This window comes from Rhinopithecus roxellana, chromosome 12 (assembly GCF_007565055.1).
Source record: "Rhinopithecus roxellana isolate Shanxi Qingling chromosome 12, ASM756505v1, whole genome shotgun sequence".
NCBI lineage: Eukaryota > Metazoa > Chordata > Mammalia > Primates > Cercopithecidae > Rhinopithecus > Rhinopithecus roxellana.
In genome coordinates this window covers 27370516-27389261 of record NC_044560.1, presented here as the reverse complement: position 1 = coordinate 27389261, position 18746 = coordinate 27370516, and the positions used below count along the sequence as shown (strand labels likewise).

The window sequence follows — 18746 nt, the reverse complement described above, 5'->3', positions numbered from 1 at the left end:
GATGGCCTGACCTAGTAATCCCTGACCTACAAACAGCCTTTCTGTGTTGCTTTTCTTTTTTTTTTTTTTTTGAGACAGGGTCTTGCTCTGTTGTCCAGGCTTGAGTGCAGTGACATGATCATGGCTCACTGCATTCTCGACCTCCTGGGTTTAAGTGATCCTCCCACCTCAGCCTCCCAAGTAGCTGGGACCACAGGCGCCTGCCACCACATCCAGCTAATTTTATAAATTTTTTGTAGAGATAGGGTCTTGACATGTTGCCTAAGCTAGTCTCCAATCCTGGGCTCAAGCAATCTTTCCACCTCAGCTTCCTAAAGTGTTGGGATTACAGGCGTGAGCCACTGTGCCCAGCTTGATGCTACTTTTCAGGTGCAGAAGTTGTTCTAGGACAGAATGAAGAAGACAACTGTTGTTCAGTCTGTGTTCTTTGTCTCAGAGACCCTTGCCTCTCGCTGCTGGGTGTGTATGTGCACAAGACTGGTCACATTCATTGACACTTTAGGGATAAACCACGTCCGTCTTCTGGCTCACCTACCACTTGCCTGACAGGCTTCTCTCCTTCTGCCTTCATTATGAAATCTAAGGTATCTAAATACCTAGAGGGTCTTAGTCACAGTGACTTTTCCCTGTATCCACAGTTTACATGGGAGGAGGTGCATGGGAGTTCTTCTCTACACTCTATGTTCCAATGCTGTGTTATCAGATGACAGTATCCGGGGGGCAGGTGCTGGGGAGGTGAGTCTGGTGTTTTGTTAGAGAAACCTGCTGTTTTCTTTGGTGAAGCTTGGCTCAGTCTTCCCAGTCTTCTCTTGGGCTTCCTCTTTATCTGGAGGGTTTGACTCTCGCTCATCATTCGAGTCACTAAAGAAAGAAAAAAGGAGTTTTACAAAAAAAGTGTAAACAGCAACCATGGTGGTGCACCGAGAAGTCACAGGACATTTACCTGAAAGCCTGAACGATGACAGTGCCGAAGAGGATGAAGAGGGCAGAGAAGATCAGGGACAGCAGGGGCATCATTTCCCGCCTAAAACCAAATTAACAAACTATTAGCTCAAGTTAAAGTTTCTTCTCTCTAGCTAAATAAAATAAAATAAAATAAAAATCCCAAACCAAAAACTTCACACCAATAAACACTTACTAATTTCAGGCAAACAGAGCTTTTCTTGGTGGGTGGAGGGGAAGGCAGAGATTGCTCAGTGTTCTAATTCAGTTTATTCTAAAAGTTTGATTTTGTATCTCAGTATAATAGGCTATGCTCAATAAGTTCTGCATAAGGAAACAATAAAAGGGATAAGAAAGGATTTAAGGTGTAAATGTGGAAGCATTTTCTGATATTGTGGAATTATTTCCTTAACTTTACTGATTTTTTTCTGGCCAGAAAAATTCAGATATAGCCCAGAGGGGTAGAGTAGGGAGATAAAATTGATCTTTCAAGATTTCACCTAGGACTGGTGTTCTGAAATTTTATGCACCTACCAACACCCATCAAAGGCTGTCATTTGTCAGGTGCTGTGTTGGGCGCTACGAATCACAAACATGAATGAGATGTGGTTCTGTCCTTCTGGGGTTCATGGTCTCATCAGTAGGTGGGAGTGGGTATCCCTCTTCAGGTTAATTCACTCATTCCTTTTACATCTATACACTGGCCTCCATGTGTGTTGGGTCCTGTGCTGGGCACCAGAGGTTCCCTAATGAAGAGACAGTCCCAGGCTCTGCCGCCCAGAATGGCAGCCATGGGTGATCCTTTCCCAGACAGTGGGAAAGGGTCAGTCAGCCAATATAAAAAAAAGGGGCCGGGCGCGGTGGCTCAAGCCTGTAATCCCAGCACTTTGGGAGGCCGAGGCGGGCGGATCACGAGGTCAGGAGATCGAGACTATCCTGGCTAACACGGTGAAACCCCGTCTCTACTAAAAAAAAAAATACAAAAAACTAGCCGGGCGAGGTGGCGGGCGCCTGTAGTCCCAGCTACTCGGGAGGCTGAGGCAGGAGAATGGCGTAAACCCGGGAGGCGGAGTTTGCAGTGAGCTGAGATCTGGCCACTGCACTCCAGCCTGGGTGACAGAGTGAGACTCCTTCTCAAAAAAAAAAAAAAAAAAAAAAAAGGGAAGTGGCCAGGTGCGGTGGCTCACGCCTGTAATTCCAGCACTTTGGGAGGCTGAGGATAGTGGATCACCTGAGGTTAGGAGTTCGAGACCAGCCTTACCAACATGGTGAAACCCTGTCTCTACTAAACATATAAAAATTAACTGGGCATGGTGGCAGGTGCCTGTAATTCCAGCTTCTTGGGAGGCTGAGACAGGAGAATCACTTGAACCCGGGAGGCAGAGGTTGCAGTGAGCTGAGATCATGCCACTGCACTCCAGCCTGAGTGACAGAGCGAGACTCTGTCTCAAAAAAAAAAAAAAAAAAAAAAAAAAAGAATGGCCGGGCGCGGTGGTTCACGCCTGTAATCCCAGCACTTTGGGAGGCCAAGGTAGGCGGATCACCCGAGATCAGGGAGATCAGGGAGATCAGGAGTTCGACACCAGCCTGACCAGCATGGTGAAACCCCATCTCTACTAAATATACAAAAATTAGCCGAGTATGGTGGCGTGTGCCTGTAATCGCAGCACTCGGGAGGCTGAGGCAGGAGAATTGCTTGAACCCGAGAGGCGAAGGTTGCACTGAGCCCCAGATTGAGCCTGGGGTACAAGAGCGAGACTTCGTCTCCAAAAAATAAATAAATAAATAAGTAAAAAATAAAAAAAGAGAAGTTACTGAAAAAAAGAAAAAGGGGAATAGAAAATGTGTAAACGTTCTTCCACTTGCCTCATCAAGTGTACATTGAAATTTAATAATGATGAACTCTTCAAAAGAAAAACAGTGGTATCAGTATTAACAGAGAAAAAGAAATTCAAGCCGGCAATATCCCTACCAGTTGTTGTGAAAAATGCTATCCCAGCAGTCTGAGATGTAGTCAGAAGCAGAGTAGAACCATCGAAGGAGAAAAAGCTATGTAGAGAGAAAATGGATGATGGTCAGGACTGAACCCAGAAGGGAGAGTCCCTCTACCCTGCAACACAGTGCTGCTGCTAGACCTCTGCTCTGAGCAGAAATCCGCCACCAGCACTGTGTACTCACAGGCCCTCCTGGCGTCCCACCCTTCCCGGCCTCAATGCTCACAGGAGCAAGTTCATCGGTCAGGTCGGGAAGCACTGCTTCAGAGGACAGAAGAGCTGGATCTTTACGCAGCTGGTCGAGATAGCCCAAGAGGATAAATTTGTCACTCTCACTCCCAGTCCAAGGGTCTTCCAGGGTTTTATACACCACCCTTCCTGCCGTGTTGCGCCTTTCTAAAATAGACACCTGGAAGAAGAGGAGAGAAAAAACATCAGAAATTTCAAAAGCATGGTTAAGTTACAGTTGTTTGCTTTTTTTTTTTTTTTTTTTGAGACAGAGTCTTGCTCTGTCGCCCAGGCTGGAGTGCAGTGGCACGATCTTGGCTCACTGCAAGCTCCGCCTCCTGGGTTCATGCCATTCTCTTGGCTCAGCGTTCCCGAGTAGCTGGGACTACAGGTGCCCGCCACCATGCCTGGCTAATTTTTTGTATTGTTATTATTTTTTTAAGTAGAGACAGGGTTTCACCATGTTAGGGCGGTCTCTATCTCCTGACCTTGTGATCCACCCACCTCGGCCTCCCAAAGTGCTGCGATTACAGCTGTGAGCCACTACGCCTGGCCCAGTTGTTTGCTTTTTGAGATGGAGTTTCACTCTTGTCTCCCAGGCTGGAGTGCAATTGCGCGATCTTGGCTCACTGCAACCTCCACCTCCCGGGTTCAAGAGAGTCTCCTGCTCCAGCCTCCCTAGTAGCTGGAATTACAGGTGTGCACCACCACGCCCAGCTAATTTTTGTATTTTTAGTAGAGATGGGGTTTCACCATGTTGGCCAGGCTGGTGTTGAACTCCTGACCTCAGGTGATCCACCCACCTTGGCCTCCCAAAGTGCTGGGATTATAGGCGTGAGCCACTGCACCTGATCAGCTTTTTTTTTTTGAGTCTTGCTCTGTTGCCCAGGCTGGAGTGCAGTGGCATGATCTCAGTTCACTGCAACCTCTGCCTCCTGGGATAAAGCAATTCTCCTGCCTCAGCCTCCCGAGTAACTGGGATTACAGGTGTGCACCACCATGCCCAGCTAATTTTTTGTAGTTTTAGTTGAGATGGGGTTTTACCATGCTGGCCAGGCTGGTCTTCAACTCCTGACCTTGTGATCCACCCACCTCAGCCTCCCAAAGTGCCAGCATTATAGGCATGAGCCAGTATGGCCAGCCTAGTTGTTTTTCTAGTGAGGATGGGAAAAAAGGACCCAATGACGTCAGCAATAAGATGAAACACAAATATTGGTAAGTATAAAATATTTGCAAGAGACCTAAATCTTTCTTACAAAAGAAATAACTTTTTTTTTTTTTTTTTGTGAGACAGTCTCACTCTGTCACCCAGGCTGGAGTGCAGTGGTGTGATCTTGGCTCACTGCAACCTCCGCCTCCGAGATTCAAGTGATTCTCATGCCTCAGTCTCTTGAGTAGCTGGGGCTGCAGACAGGTGTGCACCAGACTAGCTAATTTTTATATTTTTAGTAGAGTTGGGGTTTCACTATGTTGATTAGGCTGGTCTCGAACTCCTAGCCTCAAGTGATCCACCCACCTCAGCCTCCCAAAGTGCTGGGATTATAGGTGTGAGCCACTGTGCTTGGTCCAAGAAATAACTTTTATGGTGACGTTCCTAAGCTTTTGTTAAAAGTTAAAGCTCTTTTTTTTTTTTCAATAGACTTTGCTCTATAATCTTTAACTTAATATTAATGGAAACCTTTGTTTTTTAGAGAGATTTTCCATGATTGCCAAAAAGATGAAAAAGTCAGAGGAAAATTTCTTGTTTTCTGTAGGGAGTGATGACAATGGAGGAGAAAGGCAGGAGAGATCAACCAGGATGAAGTTAAAGAGGCAGAGGGAGGCAGAAATTTCCAGAGGACATTACCAGTGGCCTGAGGATTTGTAAAATCTAGGATCTATGCTGCAAGACCAGACTTGCCTTAGTGAAAAACTGGTGAAAAGGACTGATGACCTTTAACATTTACTGATAGAAAAGATGCTTTCTGTGGGGGCCTGAGGCTGACATTCAGAGTGTAAAAGGACCAGGTCAAAAACTGTTTTAAGAGTAGGCTTGGCCGGGCGCGGTGGCTCATGCCTGTAATCCCAGCACTTTGGGAGGCCGAGGCGGGCGGATCACGAGGTCAGGAGATCGAGACCATCCTGGCTAACATGGTGAAACCCCATCTCTACTAAAAAATACAAAAAATTAGCCGGGCGTGGTGGCGGGCACCTGTAGTCCCAGCTACTTGGTAGGCTGAGGCAAGAGACTGGTGTGAACCCGGGAACCGGAGCTTGCAGTGAGCTGAGATCGCGCCACTGCACTCCAGCCTGGAAGACAGAGCAAGACTCCATCTCGAAAAAAAGAAAAGAAAAAAAAAAGAGTAGGCTTTGAAAACAGGCTTCCGTTTCAATTTCCTAGAATCTGTATTCAACACTCTCAAGGAAGAAGGAAACAGAATCAGGCGCCACATGCTTGTGAAGAGCCTGGGATGAGGACAGACTCTGCGGCTCACCACTGATTTCCCTTGAAACGCCTCACTGGCTGGTAGTAAGGTGTCGGCAAACTCCTGCTGCCGATTGCTGTAGACATGCACAAATCTCACTGTGTCTTGTGTGTTTGCCAGGGCAAAGGACAGGAAAGCCTCAAAGGGTTTGCTCAACTTGGCAGTCTCAGCAGTCAGTAAAACCACACAGTACCTGCACAACAAAAAGACAAAGCTTTATAACCCATCCCTGATGGCAGGGCCAGGACCTACAAAGGCAAGTGAAGGTGAAGACGACGAGAAGCTCATCTTACGGAAGTGAATACACTGTGCCCAATCAAAGCTGACATTTCTACTAAGGGAAGATTTCCAAGTCATTAACAAAGGGTTTCTTTTCCCAATCTGTGATGTTTTTCCCCAACCAAACTTCTTTACTACATTTACGAATTTTAAAATTTTATCTATAATCTATGAAATTATATATAGTTTTGTTTATATTGCCCAGGCTGGTCTTGAACTCTTGGCCTCAAGCAATCCTCCTACCTCAGGCTCCTAAAGTGTTGGAATTATAAGCATGAGACATCATGCCTGGCAGGAATTTCTTTTAAGGAGTTGGTCTCTGAAATTCTGATGCAGCAGGGCCTTTTATTTTATTTTTTGAGATGGAGTCTTGCTCTGTCACCCAGGCTGGAGAGTGCAGTGGTGTGATCTCGGCTCACTGTAACTCTGCCTCCTGAGTTCAAACCATTCTCCTGCCTCAGCCTCCCAAGTTGCTGGGATTATAGGCGTGCACCACCTCACCCAACTAGTTTTTGTATTTTTAGTAGAGACGGGTTTTTACCACGTTGGCCAGGCTGGTCTCGAACTCCTGACCTCAAGTGATCCGCCTGCCTCGGGCCCCCAAAGTGCTGGGATTATAGGCGTGAGCCACTGTTCCTGGCCAGCAGAGCCTTTTAGAAACTATCTGTCCTAGTTCTTCCACTATAGGGAGGGCTGGTCAAATCTATCTCAGGCCAGAAGCCACTGAGCCTCATTCTGAAGGGCTTCCTTTGCAAGGTTCCAATGCAAAGTTTAGCTATTCATTCTCCCAAAAATATTTACTGAGCACTTAATACATGTCAGGTAATATAGACAATATTCTTGCCCTCATGGAGCTTATATTCCAGTGGGGAAGATAGAGAACAAATAAAAACAGATATATCATGACAGGTATCAACAAGTACCATATATTAAAAAAAAAAAAAAAAATGAAGAAAAGGGGACAGAGAGAGGCCAGAGTGGGTGGAAGTCACTTTCCATCAGACAGGTTGGTCAGGGAAATGCCAACTGAAAAGGTGACATTGTTATGAGAGGAAATAGGGTCAGAGCATCCCAGGTACAGAGAACTACAAGTGCAAAGACCCCAGGATGGAGAGTGACTGGATCTGATTTGCATTTTCAAACATCCTTGGTTGATGTGTGGACACCTGCCTGGCAAATGGAGCAAAGAGACTAGTTAGAAGGCTGCCAGAGGGGTCTCGCTGGGAGACGATGGTGGTTTGTTCCAGGGTAGCAGTGGTTAAAAAAAGTGAGAAGCGTGTGGATTTGGGATATTTTTTGAAGGCTATGTGAACAACAATCCTTACAGTCCAGGATATTCTTTTTTTATATTTAAGTCATTTTTTCTTCGCTCTTAAGACTACAGAGGAATCTGAAAAGCCCAACACAGGGAAATTATTTATGTTTTATATTTTCAAGTAACGTGATTGATATGTTTTCCTTCAATATCCAGATACCTTTTACAGATGAAACAGCCCTAAATTTAAAGCCACTGATTCATTCACCCGAGAAGGTATAATGAATATATTCCCTGAATTTCTAGAGTTTTTAGATACTTTCTGTAGTAACTCTTCATACTTTATTGAATATATGTAACTTTGCCTTCCTGATTCCCACTAATCCATTTCCTCAATACTCTATACTTTCCTACTGTTTAATCGTTACCCTTGCTCCTTCCCAAGACCTCCAAAGACTCACCCTATGTGGAATGCTTTAGTAGGGATAGTCACTCTTCCATATTCTGTGCTTCTGTAAAGTGACCCAGTCTCTCCCAGACGCCTGGCTAAACTGTGCTCATCCTTCAGGTCTCAGCTGAAATGTTATATCTTAGGGAAATCTTCTCTGACCACTAGGACAGGCTGGCACATCCGACAATTTGGTGCTAAGGTGCCCTGGACTAACACATCATACTAGTATGATTACCATCACAGTCATTAATCAGTGTTTTTTCTTTTTTTTGAGACAAAGTTTCGCTCTTGTTGCCCAGGCTGGAGTGCAATGGCATGACCTCGGCTCACTGCAACCTCTGCTTCCCAGGTTCAAGTGATTCTCCTGCCTCAGCCTCCCTAGTAGCTGGGATTACAGGCATGTGCCACCACGCCCGGCTAATTTTGTATTTTTAGTAGAGACAGGGTTTCTCCATGTTGGTCAGGCTGGTCCCAAACTCCTGACCTCAGGTGATCCACCCTCCTCGGCCTCCCAAAGTGCTGGGATTACAGGCGTAAGCCATCACACCCGGCCCAGTATTTGTTAAATGAAGAATAAGTTCTCATTGTTACAGGACAGATGTCTCGCCACCCTATAGTAAAATGAATCATGATCCTTCTATTGTAATGACAAGCAAAGGCAAAGCCTTAAGTCCTTACTTCCTCTGTCGGTGAGACCGTTTCACAGGGCAGAGTTCATGGAACAACTTCTGGCTGGTGAGCCTGGCTGCCAATAGATATTTGTTTTGGGCGATGAAGTCGTCAATGATTTGCTTCTTCATACCTCGGGCCTAGAGAAATACCAAGAATCAGCTAGATTTTATGCAGTGTTCTCAATGCAAATAGATGGGCTTGCTTTACTTACCAGCTTAATACAAACGTGGCTGACCTTGGCTAAAGTAATATAACCAAACAAGACAGACCTGTTTGAGTGAATAAACATGTGATGATCTATTTCAGCAATGCAGGGCTGAAAGCAATGATGCAGCTAGTTCAGGTCAAAGGGAAAATCAAGTACACTTTCCACTGGAGAATTTTTATTCACTATTTTATGCTGACAAATTGAAAAAGTCAGTCATGGCAGGACGTGGTGGCTCACGTCTGTAATCCTAGAACTTTGGGAGGCTAAGGTGGGTAGATCATGAGGTCAGGAGTTTGAGAACAGCTTGGCCAACAGAGTGAAACCTTGTCTCTACTAAAAATACAGAAATTAGCCAGGCATGGTGGCATGTGTCTGTAGTCCCAGCTACTTGGGAGGCTGAGGCAAGAGAATCGCTTGAACCCGGGAGGCGGAGGTTGCAGTGAGCCGAGATCACGCCACTGTACTCCGGCCTGGGCGACAGAGCGAGACTCCATCTCAACAAAAAACCAAAACACACACACACACACACACACACACACACACACACACACACAAAACCCCCAAAACAACAACCAAAAAAACCCTAAAACAAAAAGTCATTTAGAATTTTAGGCAAAATTATTTCCATTCAGGATTTGTAGCCAACTGAGCAATTAAAAATAAATCCCAAAGCAACAATGTTGCAAAGTATAAAAGGCAGATTACAAAACTGTATGACCATTTTATTGCTAACTTTCACACATTTCAAAGGACTGAAATCACTGACAGCAGGTATTCTGACCACAAGGTAATTAACCTAGAATTCCATATAAAATGCAAACCAGAAATGTAAACATTTCCCTTTATGTTTGGAAATTAAGAAACACGGCCAGGTGTGGAAGCTCATTCCTCTAACCTAAGTGCTTTGGGAGGCCAAAGCAGGAGGATCCCTTGAACCCAAGAGTTAGAGACCAGCCTGTGCAACATGGAGAGACCCCATCTCTACAAAAAATTAAAAACAAACAAACAGAAGGCCAGGCACAGTGGCTCACTCCAATAATCCCAGCACTTTGGGAGGCCGAAGCAGGACTACTGCTTGAGCTTAGGAGATCGAGACCATCCTGGGCAACATTAACGAGATCTTGCCTCTACTAAAAATAAAAAAATTAGCCAGGCATGGTGGTGCATGCCTGCAATCCTAGCTACCTGGGAGGTGGAGGTGGGAGGATTGCTTGAGCCCAAGACTTAAGAGACTGCAGTGAGCTAGGATCACACTACTACACTCTAGCCTGTGTGACAGGCTGAGACCCTGTCTCAAGAAACAAACAAACAAACAAACAAAACAAAAGGCTGGGCGTGGTGGCTCATGCCTGTAATCCCAGCACTTTGGGAGGCCAAGGCGGGTGGATCACTTGAGGTCAGGAGTTCAAGACCAGCCTGGCCAACATGGTGAAACCCTGTCTCTACTAAAAGTACAAAAATTAGCCAGGCGTGGCCTTAGTCCCAGCTACCCGGGAGGCTAGGGCAGGAGGACTACTTGAGCCCGGGAGAGCATACCAGCCTGGGCAACGGGAGTGAAACCCTGTCTCAAAAAAGAAAAAAAAAAAAGGAAAAAAAAAAGTTAGCTGGGCGAGGTGGCATGTGCCTGTAGTCCCAGCTACTTGGGAGGTTGAAGGGTGGGGATCACTTGAGCGTAGGAGGCCAAGGCTTCAGTGAGCCACGATGACATCACTACACTCCAGCCTGGGTGACAGAGCAAGACTGACCAAAAAAAAAAAAAAAAAAAAAAAAAAAAAAAAAAAAGAAAAAAACCCAAAACAAGAACGCCTATCACATATTAGAAAATATTTTGAACTTTAATGACTGATGAAAAATACTATTTACAAGAACTCTGAGATACAGAAAAAGTAGTACTTGAAGGGGAATTTTACAATTAACATAATAGAAAAGAAGTTAATGAAATAAACATCTCTGTCAAGAAGTCAAAAACAGCAAAAATATAAAAGTAGAAAGGAATACAGCTAAAAATAGAAATAAATGAAACAAGAAATGAATATATTAATATAAGAAGAATTAACAAAGACAAAACTGGTTATTTGAAAAAGCTAATACAATTGACAAGCCTCTGGTAAAACCAATCATGAAAACAAAAGAGAAGGCACAAAATGATCATTCTCAAAGATGACAAGAAGGAATCACTACCTACAATGCAGAAGTTAAAACAGAAAACCTAATCAGTAGTCAAAAATCTTTCCTTAAAGCGAAACCCCAAAACCTAAAGCTTAAGGCCCAGATGGCATTACAGATGCTTTCAATCAAACTTTCAAGGAAGACAATCTTACATAAAGTCTTCCTGAGAAGAGAAAAAGTCCCACATCACGATAAAGAGAAGTTAGAAGTCAATCTCACTTCTGAATATGAATATCAAAGTCCTAAGCAAAATGTTAGCAAATGGAATCCAGCAATATATTGAAAGCATAACAGAAATCATAATCGTGTTGGATTTCATGAATGCAAGTTAGGTTTAACATTAGAGAATTAATATGGTTAGCACAATATAGAAGATTAAAGAAGAAAAATCAGAATAATCTAATGGATGTAGAAAAAGTATTTCATAAAAATCATAGCAATTGTGCTTAGAACTTTTAGTCAACAAGGAGTAGAAGGACCTTCCTCAACCTGATAAAAGGTCTCCACATTTGAAAAGCCTTCTGCAAACACACTTATTGGGGAAATGCTGAAAGCCTTCCCTCTCTTTGAAATCAGGAACAAGGACAGCCCCCGATTACTACACTTCTTTTTTTATTTTATTTTATTTTATTTTTTTTGAGACGGAGTCTCTCTCTGTCGCCCAGGCTGGAGTGCAGTGGCCGGCTCTCAGCTCACTGCAAGCTCCGCCTCCCGGGTTCACGCCATTCTCCTGTCTCAGCCTCCCGAGTAGCTGGGACTACAGGCGCCCGCCTAGTCGCCCGGCTAGTTTTTTGTATTTTTTAGTAGAGACGGGGTTTCACCGTGTTAGCCAGGATGGTCTCGATCTCCTGACCTCGTGATCCGCCCGTCTCGGCCTCCCAAAGTGCTGGGATTACAGGCTTGAGCCACCGCGCCCGGCCTCGATTACTACACTTCTATTCCACATCATGTCAGATGTCAGGAGTAATGTCAGAAAAAGAAATAAAATGAGGGCTGGGGAAAAAAAGAAGTAAAATTGTCATAATCTCAGATGATATGATTGTATAGTTAGCCAATCTAAAAGATGGTACAGATACATTATTTAAGTTAATAGAAGAGTTTAGCAAGGTTGCTGGATGATACAAAGTTTATATTTAAAAATCAAGGCTGGGCACAGTGGCTCACGCCTGTAATCCCAGCACTGTGGGAGGCCGAGGCGGGCAGATCACCTGAGGTCAGGTGCTCGAGACCAACATGGCAAAACCCTTCCTCTACTAAAAAATACAAAAGTTAGAAGGGCATGGTGGTACATGCCTGTAATCCCAGCTACTCAGAAGGCTGAGGCAGGAGAATTGCTTGAACCTGGGAGGCGGAGGTTGCAGTGAGCCGAGATCGGGCCATTGCACTCCAGCCTGGGCGGCAGAGCAAGACTCCATCTGAAAAACAACAACAACTATATTACTTATACCAGCAAACAGAAAAAACAATAAAAAGATACTATCTTCATTCTTTATCCTTTTTTTTTCTAAATAAATAAAAAAAGACAAAGTCTCACTATGTTGCCCAGGCTGGTCTGGAACTGCTGAGCTCAAGTGGTGCTCCCACCTTAGCCTCTAAAAGTGATAAGGTGAGCCACTTGAGCCCTGCACCTGGCTCCCTTTACATTCTTTTTTTTTTTTTTTGAGATGGAGTTTCACTCTTGTTGCCCAGGCTGAAGTGCAATGGTACGATTGCGGTTCATCGCAACCTCTACCTCCTGGGTTCAAGTGATTCTCCTGCCTCAGCCTCCCAAGTAGCTGGGATTACAGGCATGCACCATCACGCCCAGCTAATTTTGCAGTTTTAGTAGAGACTGGGTTTCTCCATGGTGGTAAGGCTGGTCTCAAACTCCTGACCTTGAACTCCTGATCCACCCGACTCGGCCTCCCAAAGTGCTGGGATTACAGGCGTGAGCTTATCTCTTTTTTTTTTTTGAGAGGAGTCTTACTCTGTCACCCAGGCTGGAGTGCAGTGGCGTGATCTCGGCTCACTGCAACCTCTGCCTCCCGGGTTTAAGAAAATTATCTGCCTCAGCCTTCCGAGGATCTGGGATTACAGGTATCTACCACCACACCCAGCTAATTTTTGTATTTTTAATAGAGACAGGATTTTTTCATGTTGGCCAGGCTGGTCTCGAACTCCTGACCTCGTGATCCACCTGCCTCGGCCTCCCAAAGTGCTGGGATTATAGGCGTGAGCCATTGCACCCAGCCTCTTTTTTCTTTTCTTTTTGAGACGGAGTCTTGCTCTGTAGCCAGGCTGGAGTGCAGTGGCACGATCTTGGCTCACTGCAACCTCCGCCTCTCGGGTTCAAGCAACTCTCCTGCTTCAGCCTCCGGAGTAGCTGGGACTACAGGCGCATGCTGCCACACCCCGCTAATTTTTTTTTTGTATTTTAGTAGAGACAGGGTTTCACCATGTTGCCCAGGCTGGTCTTGAACTCCTGGGCTCAGGCAATCCGCCTGCCTCAGTCTCCAAAAGTGCTAGGATTATAGGGGTGAGCCACCGTGCCTGGCCTCCATTCTTTTAAAAAATTTTTTTTTTCTGCAGCATAAACTATAAGAAAAAAAAGCTTTTTAATAGGATAAAAAATAGGAGGTACCTAGAAATAAACTGACAAAAACGTTCTTTCCAGAGAAAATTATAGAATTTATGAAGACATATTACAGAAGACCTAAACAAATGAAACAGATATATCACATTCAAAGGTTGAAAGGTTAATTTTCTAAGGACAGAATCACTTTAAGACACACTTCCCCTATATCAAGATCATGAAGGTATTCTTCTCAGAGCCTCTAAAAGCTGCATAGCTTTGCCTTTTATACTATCTCTAATCTCCCCAAAACCACTTAAGAATCAGTATAAACCCAATAAGACACCAGTAGGTTTTTTGGGTTTGTTTTGATGGAAGTTGACAGAATTTAAAATGTATACAAAAGTACAAAAGACCAATAGCTATTATGCTTTTGAAGGAAAAAAACCTTTCCCCAAATCGAAAAAACAAAGTGAGATTTGTTCTATCAGATATCAAGATTATTTCCAAATGATTTTAAATACTTAAATATAAAACGCAAAGCTATACAGCTTTTAAAACCTCTATCAGAAGAATACCTTCATGATTTTGATGTAGGGGAAGTATGTCTTAAATAGAAACAAGGAAGAACCAATCACAAAGGAAAATATTGATATGAGTGAATATATTAAAAGAACTTACGTTCATCAAAAAGACATCAAATACAAGACTATATTCATGGCATCATTATTCAAATAACAAAAAACTGGAAAAACTCTGTCAACAACAGAATGGATAAACACACTGTAGTTTATTCCTACATGCAATTTTCTTTCTTTCTTTCTTTCTTTTTTTTTTGAGACAGGATCTTGCTCTGTTGCTTAGGTTGTAGTGCAGTGGCATGAACACGGCTCACTGCAGCCTTGACCTCCCGGGCTGAAGCAATTCTCCTGTCTCAGCCCCCCAAGTAGCTGGGACTTCAGGTGTGTATCACCACGCCCAGCTAATTTTGTATTTTTTTGTAGAGACAAGGTTTTGCCATGTTGCCCAGGCTGGTCTCGACCTCCTGGGCTCAAATGATCTGCTGGCCTCTACCACCCAGAGTGCTGGTATTATAGCTGTGAGCCACTGTGCCTGGCCATCCAATTTTCAACACCAAGAATGAATATTAAAGTCCAAATAATGACATGTATGAATCTCAAAAACGTGCGCTGAGAGAAACCAGATACAAGATATATACACTGTATTATTCCATTTGGATAAAATTAAAAAATGCAAAGATGAATCTATGCTGTTAGAAACCAGGATAGTGCTGACCTTTGGGAAGTAGGTAAGTAGGTAGTGGGAGGGAGGGGCCTTCTGGGCTGATGACAGTATTTTGTTGCTTGATCAAGTGAGGCTCACATGGATGTGTTCATTGTGTGAGAATTCACTGAGCTTCACACCTCTGACTCATGCATCTTTCTGCATGTGTATTATATGTCAATAAATAATTTTAAAATGTGGGTATCATGAAAATAAGAAAAAGTTGGCCAGGTGCAGTGATGCACGTCTGTAATCCCAGCACTTTGGGAGGCTGAGGCGGGTGGATCATCTGAGGTCAGGAGTTCGAGACTAGCCTGGCCAACATGGTGAAACTCCATAGCTACCAAAAATTAAAAAATTAGCCGGGCGTGGTGGAGTGTGACTGTATTCCAGCTTTTCAGGAGACTAAGGCAGGAGAATCGCTTGAACCCAGGAAGCAGAGGTTGCAGTGAGCTGAGATTGTGCCACTGCACTCTAGCCTGGGCAACAAGAGTGAAACTCCATCTCAAAAAAACAAAACAAAACAAAAGACAAGACAGAATGGGTGAAGATATTTGCCACACAGATAAAAGACTATGAGAAAAAACAGGAAAAAAAGAGATGAACATATAAATAACCCCTACAAATCAATTACAGAAAGGCAGATAATCTAATTAAAAAACGGGTAAAGGACTTAACAGACAGGCCTGGTACAAAGTAATCCCAGCACTTTGGGAGGCTGAGGCGGGCAGATCATCTGAGGTCAGGCGCTTGAGACCAGCCTGGCCAACATGGTGAAACCCTGTCTCTATTAAAAACACACAAAAAATTCACCAGGTATGGTGGCTTGCGCCTGTAGTCCCAGCTACTCTGGAGGCTGAGGCACGAGAATCACAAACCCAAGAGGTGGAGGTTGCAGTGAGTTGAGATCTCACCTCTGCACTCCAGCCTTAGAGCCAGAGTAAGACTCTGTCTCCAAAAAAAAAAAAAAAGACATAACAGGTAGGCATATCATAATGAGGGCATCCAAAAGGCTCATATACAAATGAGAAGATGACTTCCTGTTGCCAAGAATTAAAAAAAAAATTAAAAACAAAAGAAAAAAATTAAAAAAAAAAAAAAAAGATGAAATCTACGTTCCTTGCACTTATAATGGATCTTTTACTCATGTATTATTTCATAATACCCTGCACTGGTCATTTGAATGCAGGGTATGTGAATATTGGTCCACTGATCTTCCAAACAATGACCTTTTTTTTTTTTTTTTTTTTTTTTTTTGAGATAAAGTCCCACTGTGTGGCCCAGGCTGGAGTGCAGTGGCGCGATCTTGGCTCACTGCAACTTCTGCCTCCCGGGTTCAAGTGAATCTCGTCTTAGCCTCCCGAATAGCTGGGACTACAGGCACGCACCACCACACTGGCTAATTTTTGTATTTTTTTTTAGTAGAGACAGGGTTTCACCATATTGGCCAGGCTGGTCTCAAACTCCTGACCTCATGATCTGCCTGCCTCAGCCTCCCAAAGTGCTAAGATTACAGGCATGAGCCACGGTGCCTGGCCAACGTATTTTATTATACTTATTAAAAAAAGAATGGGCTGGGTGCAGTGGCTCACGCCTGTAATCCCAGCACTTTGGAAGGCCCAGGCAGGAGGACCACTTGAGGTCAGCAGTTCAAGACCACCCTAGTCAACATAGTGAGACCCTGTCTCTCAAACAAAAAATTTTTTTTTTTTTTTTTTTTTGAGACAGAGTCTCATTCTCACCCAGGCTAGAGTGCAGTGAAACCATCTCGCCTCACTGCAACCTCTGCCTCCTGGGTTCAAGTGAATCTTCTGTCTTAGCCTCCCGAGTAGCTGGGATTACAGGGGCGTGCCACCATATCTGGCTTTTTTGTATTTTTAATAGAGATGGGGTTTCACCATGTTGGCCAGGCTAGTCTTGAACTCCTGAATTCAGATACGCCTGCCTCAGTAAAAAAATTTTTTTAAAAAATTAGCCAGTGGTGCATGCCTGTAGTCCCAGCTGCTCAGGAGACTGAGGCAGAAAGATCACTTGAGCCCAGGAAGTCGGAGCTGCAGTGAGCCGAGGCTGTGCCAGTGCGCTCCAGCCTGAGTGACAGAGTGAGATCCTCCAAAAAACAGAAAAAACCACACACTTGGATGAACCAATCTCGTAAGAAAATTTTGAGAAGCTGTCATGATGGCCAATACAAATTTTTCGAAATTCTAATGTTCTTGGAAGCCTGAATTTTATCCCTGGCAATAAATACCACCAGCTGTTTGCTTTAAAGTGCCACATCACTTCATCCATTTTTGAGAAAATGTCTGCCAAATTCCTGAGTCTAAATGCCCATGGTTCTCTGTCATTCTTCCAAGTAAAAATGATGGTTCCATTAAGAAAAGTGGGAAGGGAGGCACTTGTCCTTAGGACATTTGTACTTTGTTGTGCAGCAGGACGGCTTTATGCACACTTCCCGTCTCATCACACAAAATATTAAATCTATCAAAAAGACATGCACTCAAGGTTTAAGGTTTAATAAAATTAACACTTCTTACTGCTTCATCAAGGATATAAGGTGAGGGTGGGCACGGGGGCTCATGCCTGTAATCCCATCACTTTGGGAGACTGAGGTGGGCAGATCACCTGAGGTCAGGAATTCAAGAACAGCCTGGCCAACATAGTGAAACTCCATCTCTACTAAAAATACAAAAATTAGCTGGGCATGGTGGCAGGTGCCTGTAATCCCAGCAACTCAGGAGGCTGAGGCAGGAGAACTGCTCGAACCCGGGAGGCGGAGGTTGCAGTGAGCCGAGATCATGCCACTGCATTCCAGCCTGGGTGACAGAGTGAGATTCTGTCTTAAAAACAAAAGAAAACAAAATATATAAAGTGAATCTGGTGGTGTTTGTTTTTGCTGCGAGTGATTAGGGGTGAAGCACACAGTGATGATAGGTGGCCTGGTGCCCGGCCTGGATTCATGCACTGTCGCTGGCAGCTTCACCCACTATTGCTTTGGCACCATCGGTGCAAATGTCAACACAGTGAAAAAGGCAAATCATGTCTTGATATGATCTCACAGACTTCTTCTTGAAGGATCTTTGAGAATCCCCAGGAGTCTATGAACCACATTCTAACAACTATTGTCCTAGAGAATTCTGTGCTTAGGTAATGATATTCATTGCAACACTATTCCTCAAAGCCCCCAGTGTCCATCAACAGAAGAATGATTCAATAAATCATCATGGCCATAAATACCATAATAGCAATGACAACAAATTACATAGAGCAACAGGAAACCACTGGTGCTACTAGCGGTCATTAAGCCACCTGCTGTTGGGAAAATTGAGTTTGTTAAGCATACACTTGATATCCACAAAGAGCAGGTTAGTAAAGCAGCCATTCTACCAGTAATTTTGTAAATGTATTTGATTTACAATTTTCCCTAGGGGATAAACATAATTCTCAGAACTATAAATTGCTCCTAAAAACCAATTAAGGAAATCCTCATCCATTAACGCTGGATTGAGATGATCTTCTCTTTTCTATTTGGACACTGGTATTTGTTTTCTTCCTGACTCACAGCACCTTCTCGTCTCCATCAGGAACCCCTTTGTCTTATGTGCTGGTGGCTGTTCTGAGTTTTGTCCTTGGCCTCCTTCTGGCCTTACTTTACATACAGCAGTCGTCCCTTAACTGCCAGAGGATACATTCCAAGGCCCCCAGTGGGTGCCTGAAACCACATAGTACTGGGTGCCTGAAACCACACGGTACTGAACTCTATACATACTCTTTTTCTCCTATACACATACCTATGACAAAGTTTATCAATTAGGCACAGCAAGAGATTAACAACAATAACTAATATTAAAATAGAACAGTTCTAACAACAAACTGCAATAAAGCGATGTGAACATGGTCCCCCTCACTCAAAACATCTTATTGCACTGTAGTCGCCTATGTTTTGGACCTGGTTGACTGTGGGTAACTGAAACCTCAGAAAGCGAATAAGGGGTAAGGGGGGTAGATCAGGGGAGACTACAGTATTATGCCAGGAAGATCTTACCCTACTCAGGACTTCAACCACTAACCATTTACTGATGATCCACCAGTTTCTATCCTCAGCCTGTATACCTTTCTTAAGATCTCAATTCCTATACCCAACTGTAAAAAGGACTTCTCCCCTTCTATTTCCTATAGGCAGCTCTAATTCAATATGTCCATAGCCAAAGTTCTCATCTTCCTAAACCTGCTCTTCTTTCTTTACAATCC

The 18746-nt window shown here is 43.9% G+C and overlaps 1 protein-coding gene across 4 annotated transcripts in view; it reads right to left on the bottom strand.

Annotated features, from left to right (window-relative positions):
* The window catches only part of DNAJC16 (DnaJ heat shock protein family (Hsp40) member C16), a 48229-nt gene that overhangs the window by 4061 nt on the left and 25422 nt on the right, over positions 1-18746 (bottom strand). For 3 of the 4 annotated variants that reach the window (XM_010382819.2, XM_010382820.2, XM_010382821.2), the window contains exons 8-13: positions 8293-8423; positions 5639-5822; positions 3163-3345; positions 2915-2991; positions 944-1024; positions 763-861 (exon numbers count right to left, since the gene is read on the bottom strand). In XM_010382819.2, the coding sequence (XP_010381121.1) occupies positions 763-861; positions 944-1024; positions 2915-2991; positions 3163-3345; positions 5639-5822; positions 8293-8423 (755 nt within the window). Of the gene's footprint in view, positions 1-262; positions 862-943; positions 1025-2914; positions 2992-3162; positions 3346-5638; positions 5823-8292; positions 8424-18746 lie in introns of those variants that run through there. The other variant, XM_030913325.1, reaches the window with a different exon arrangement.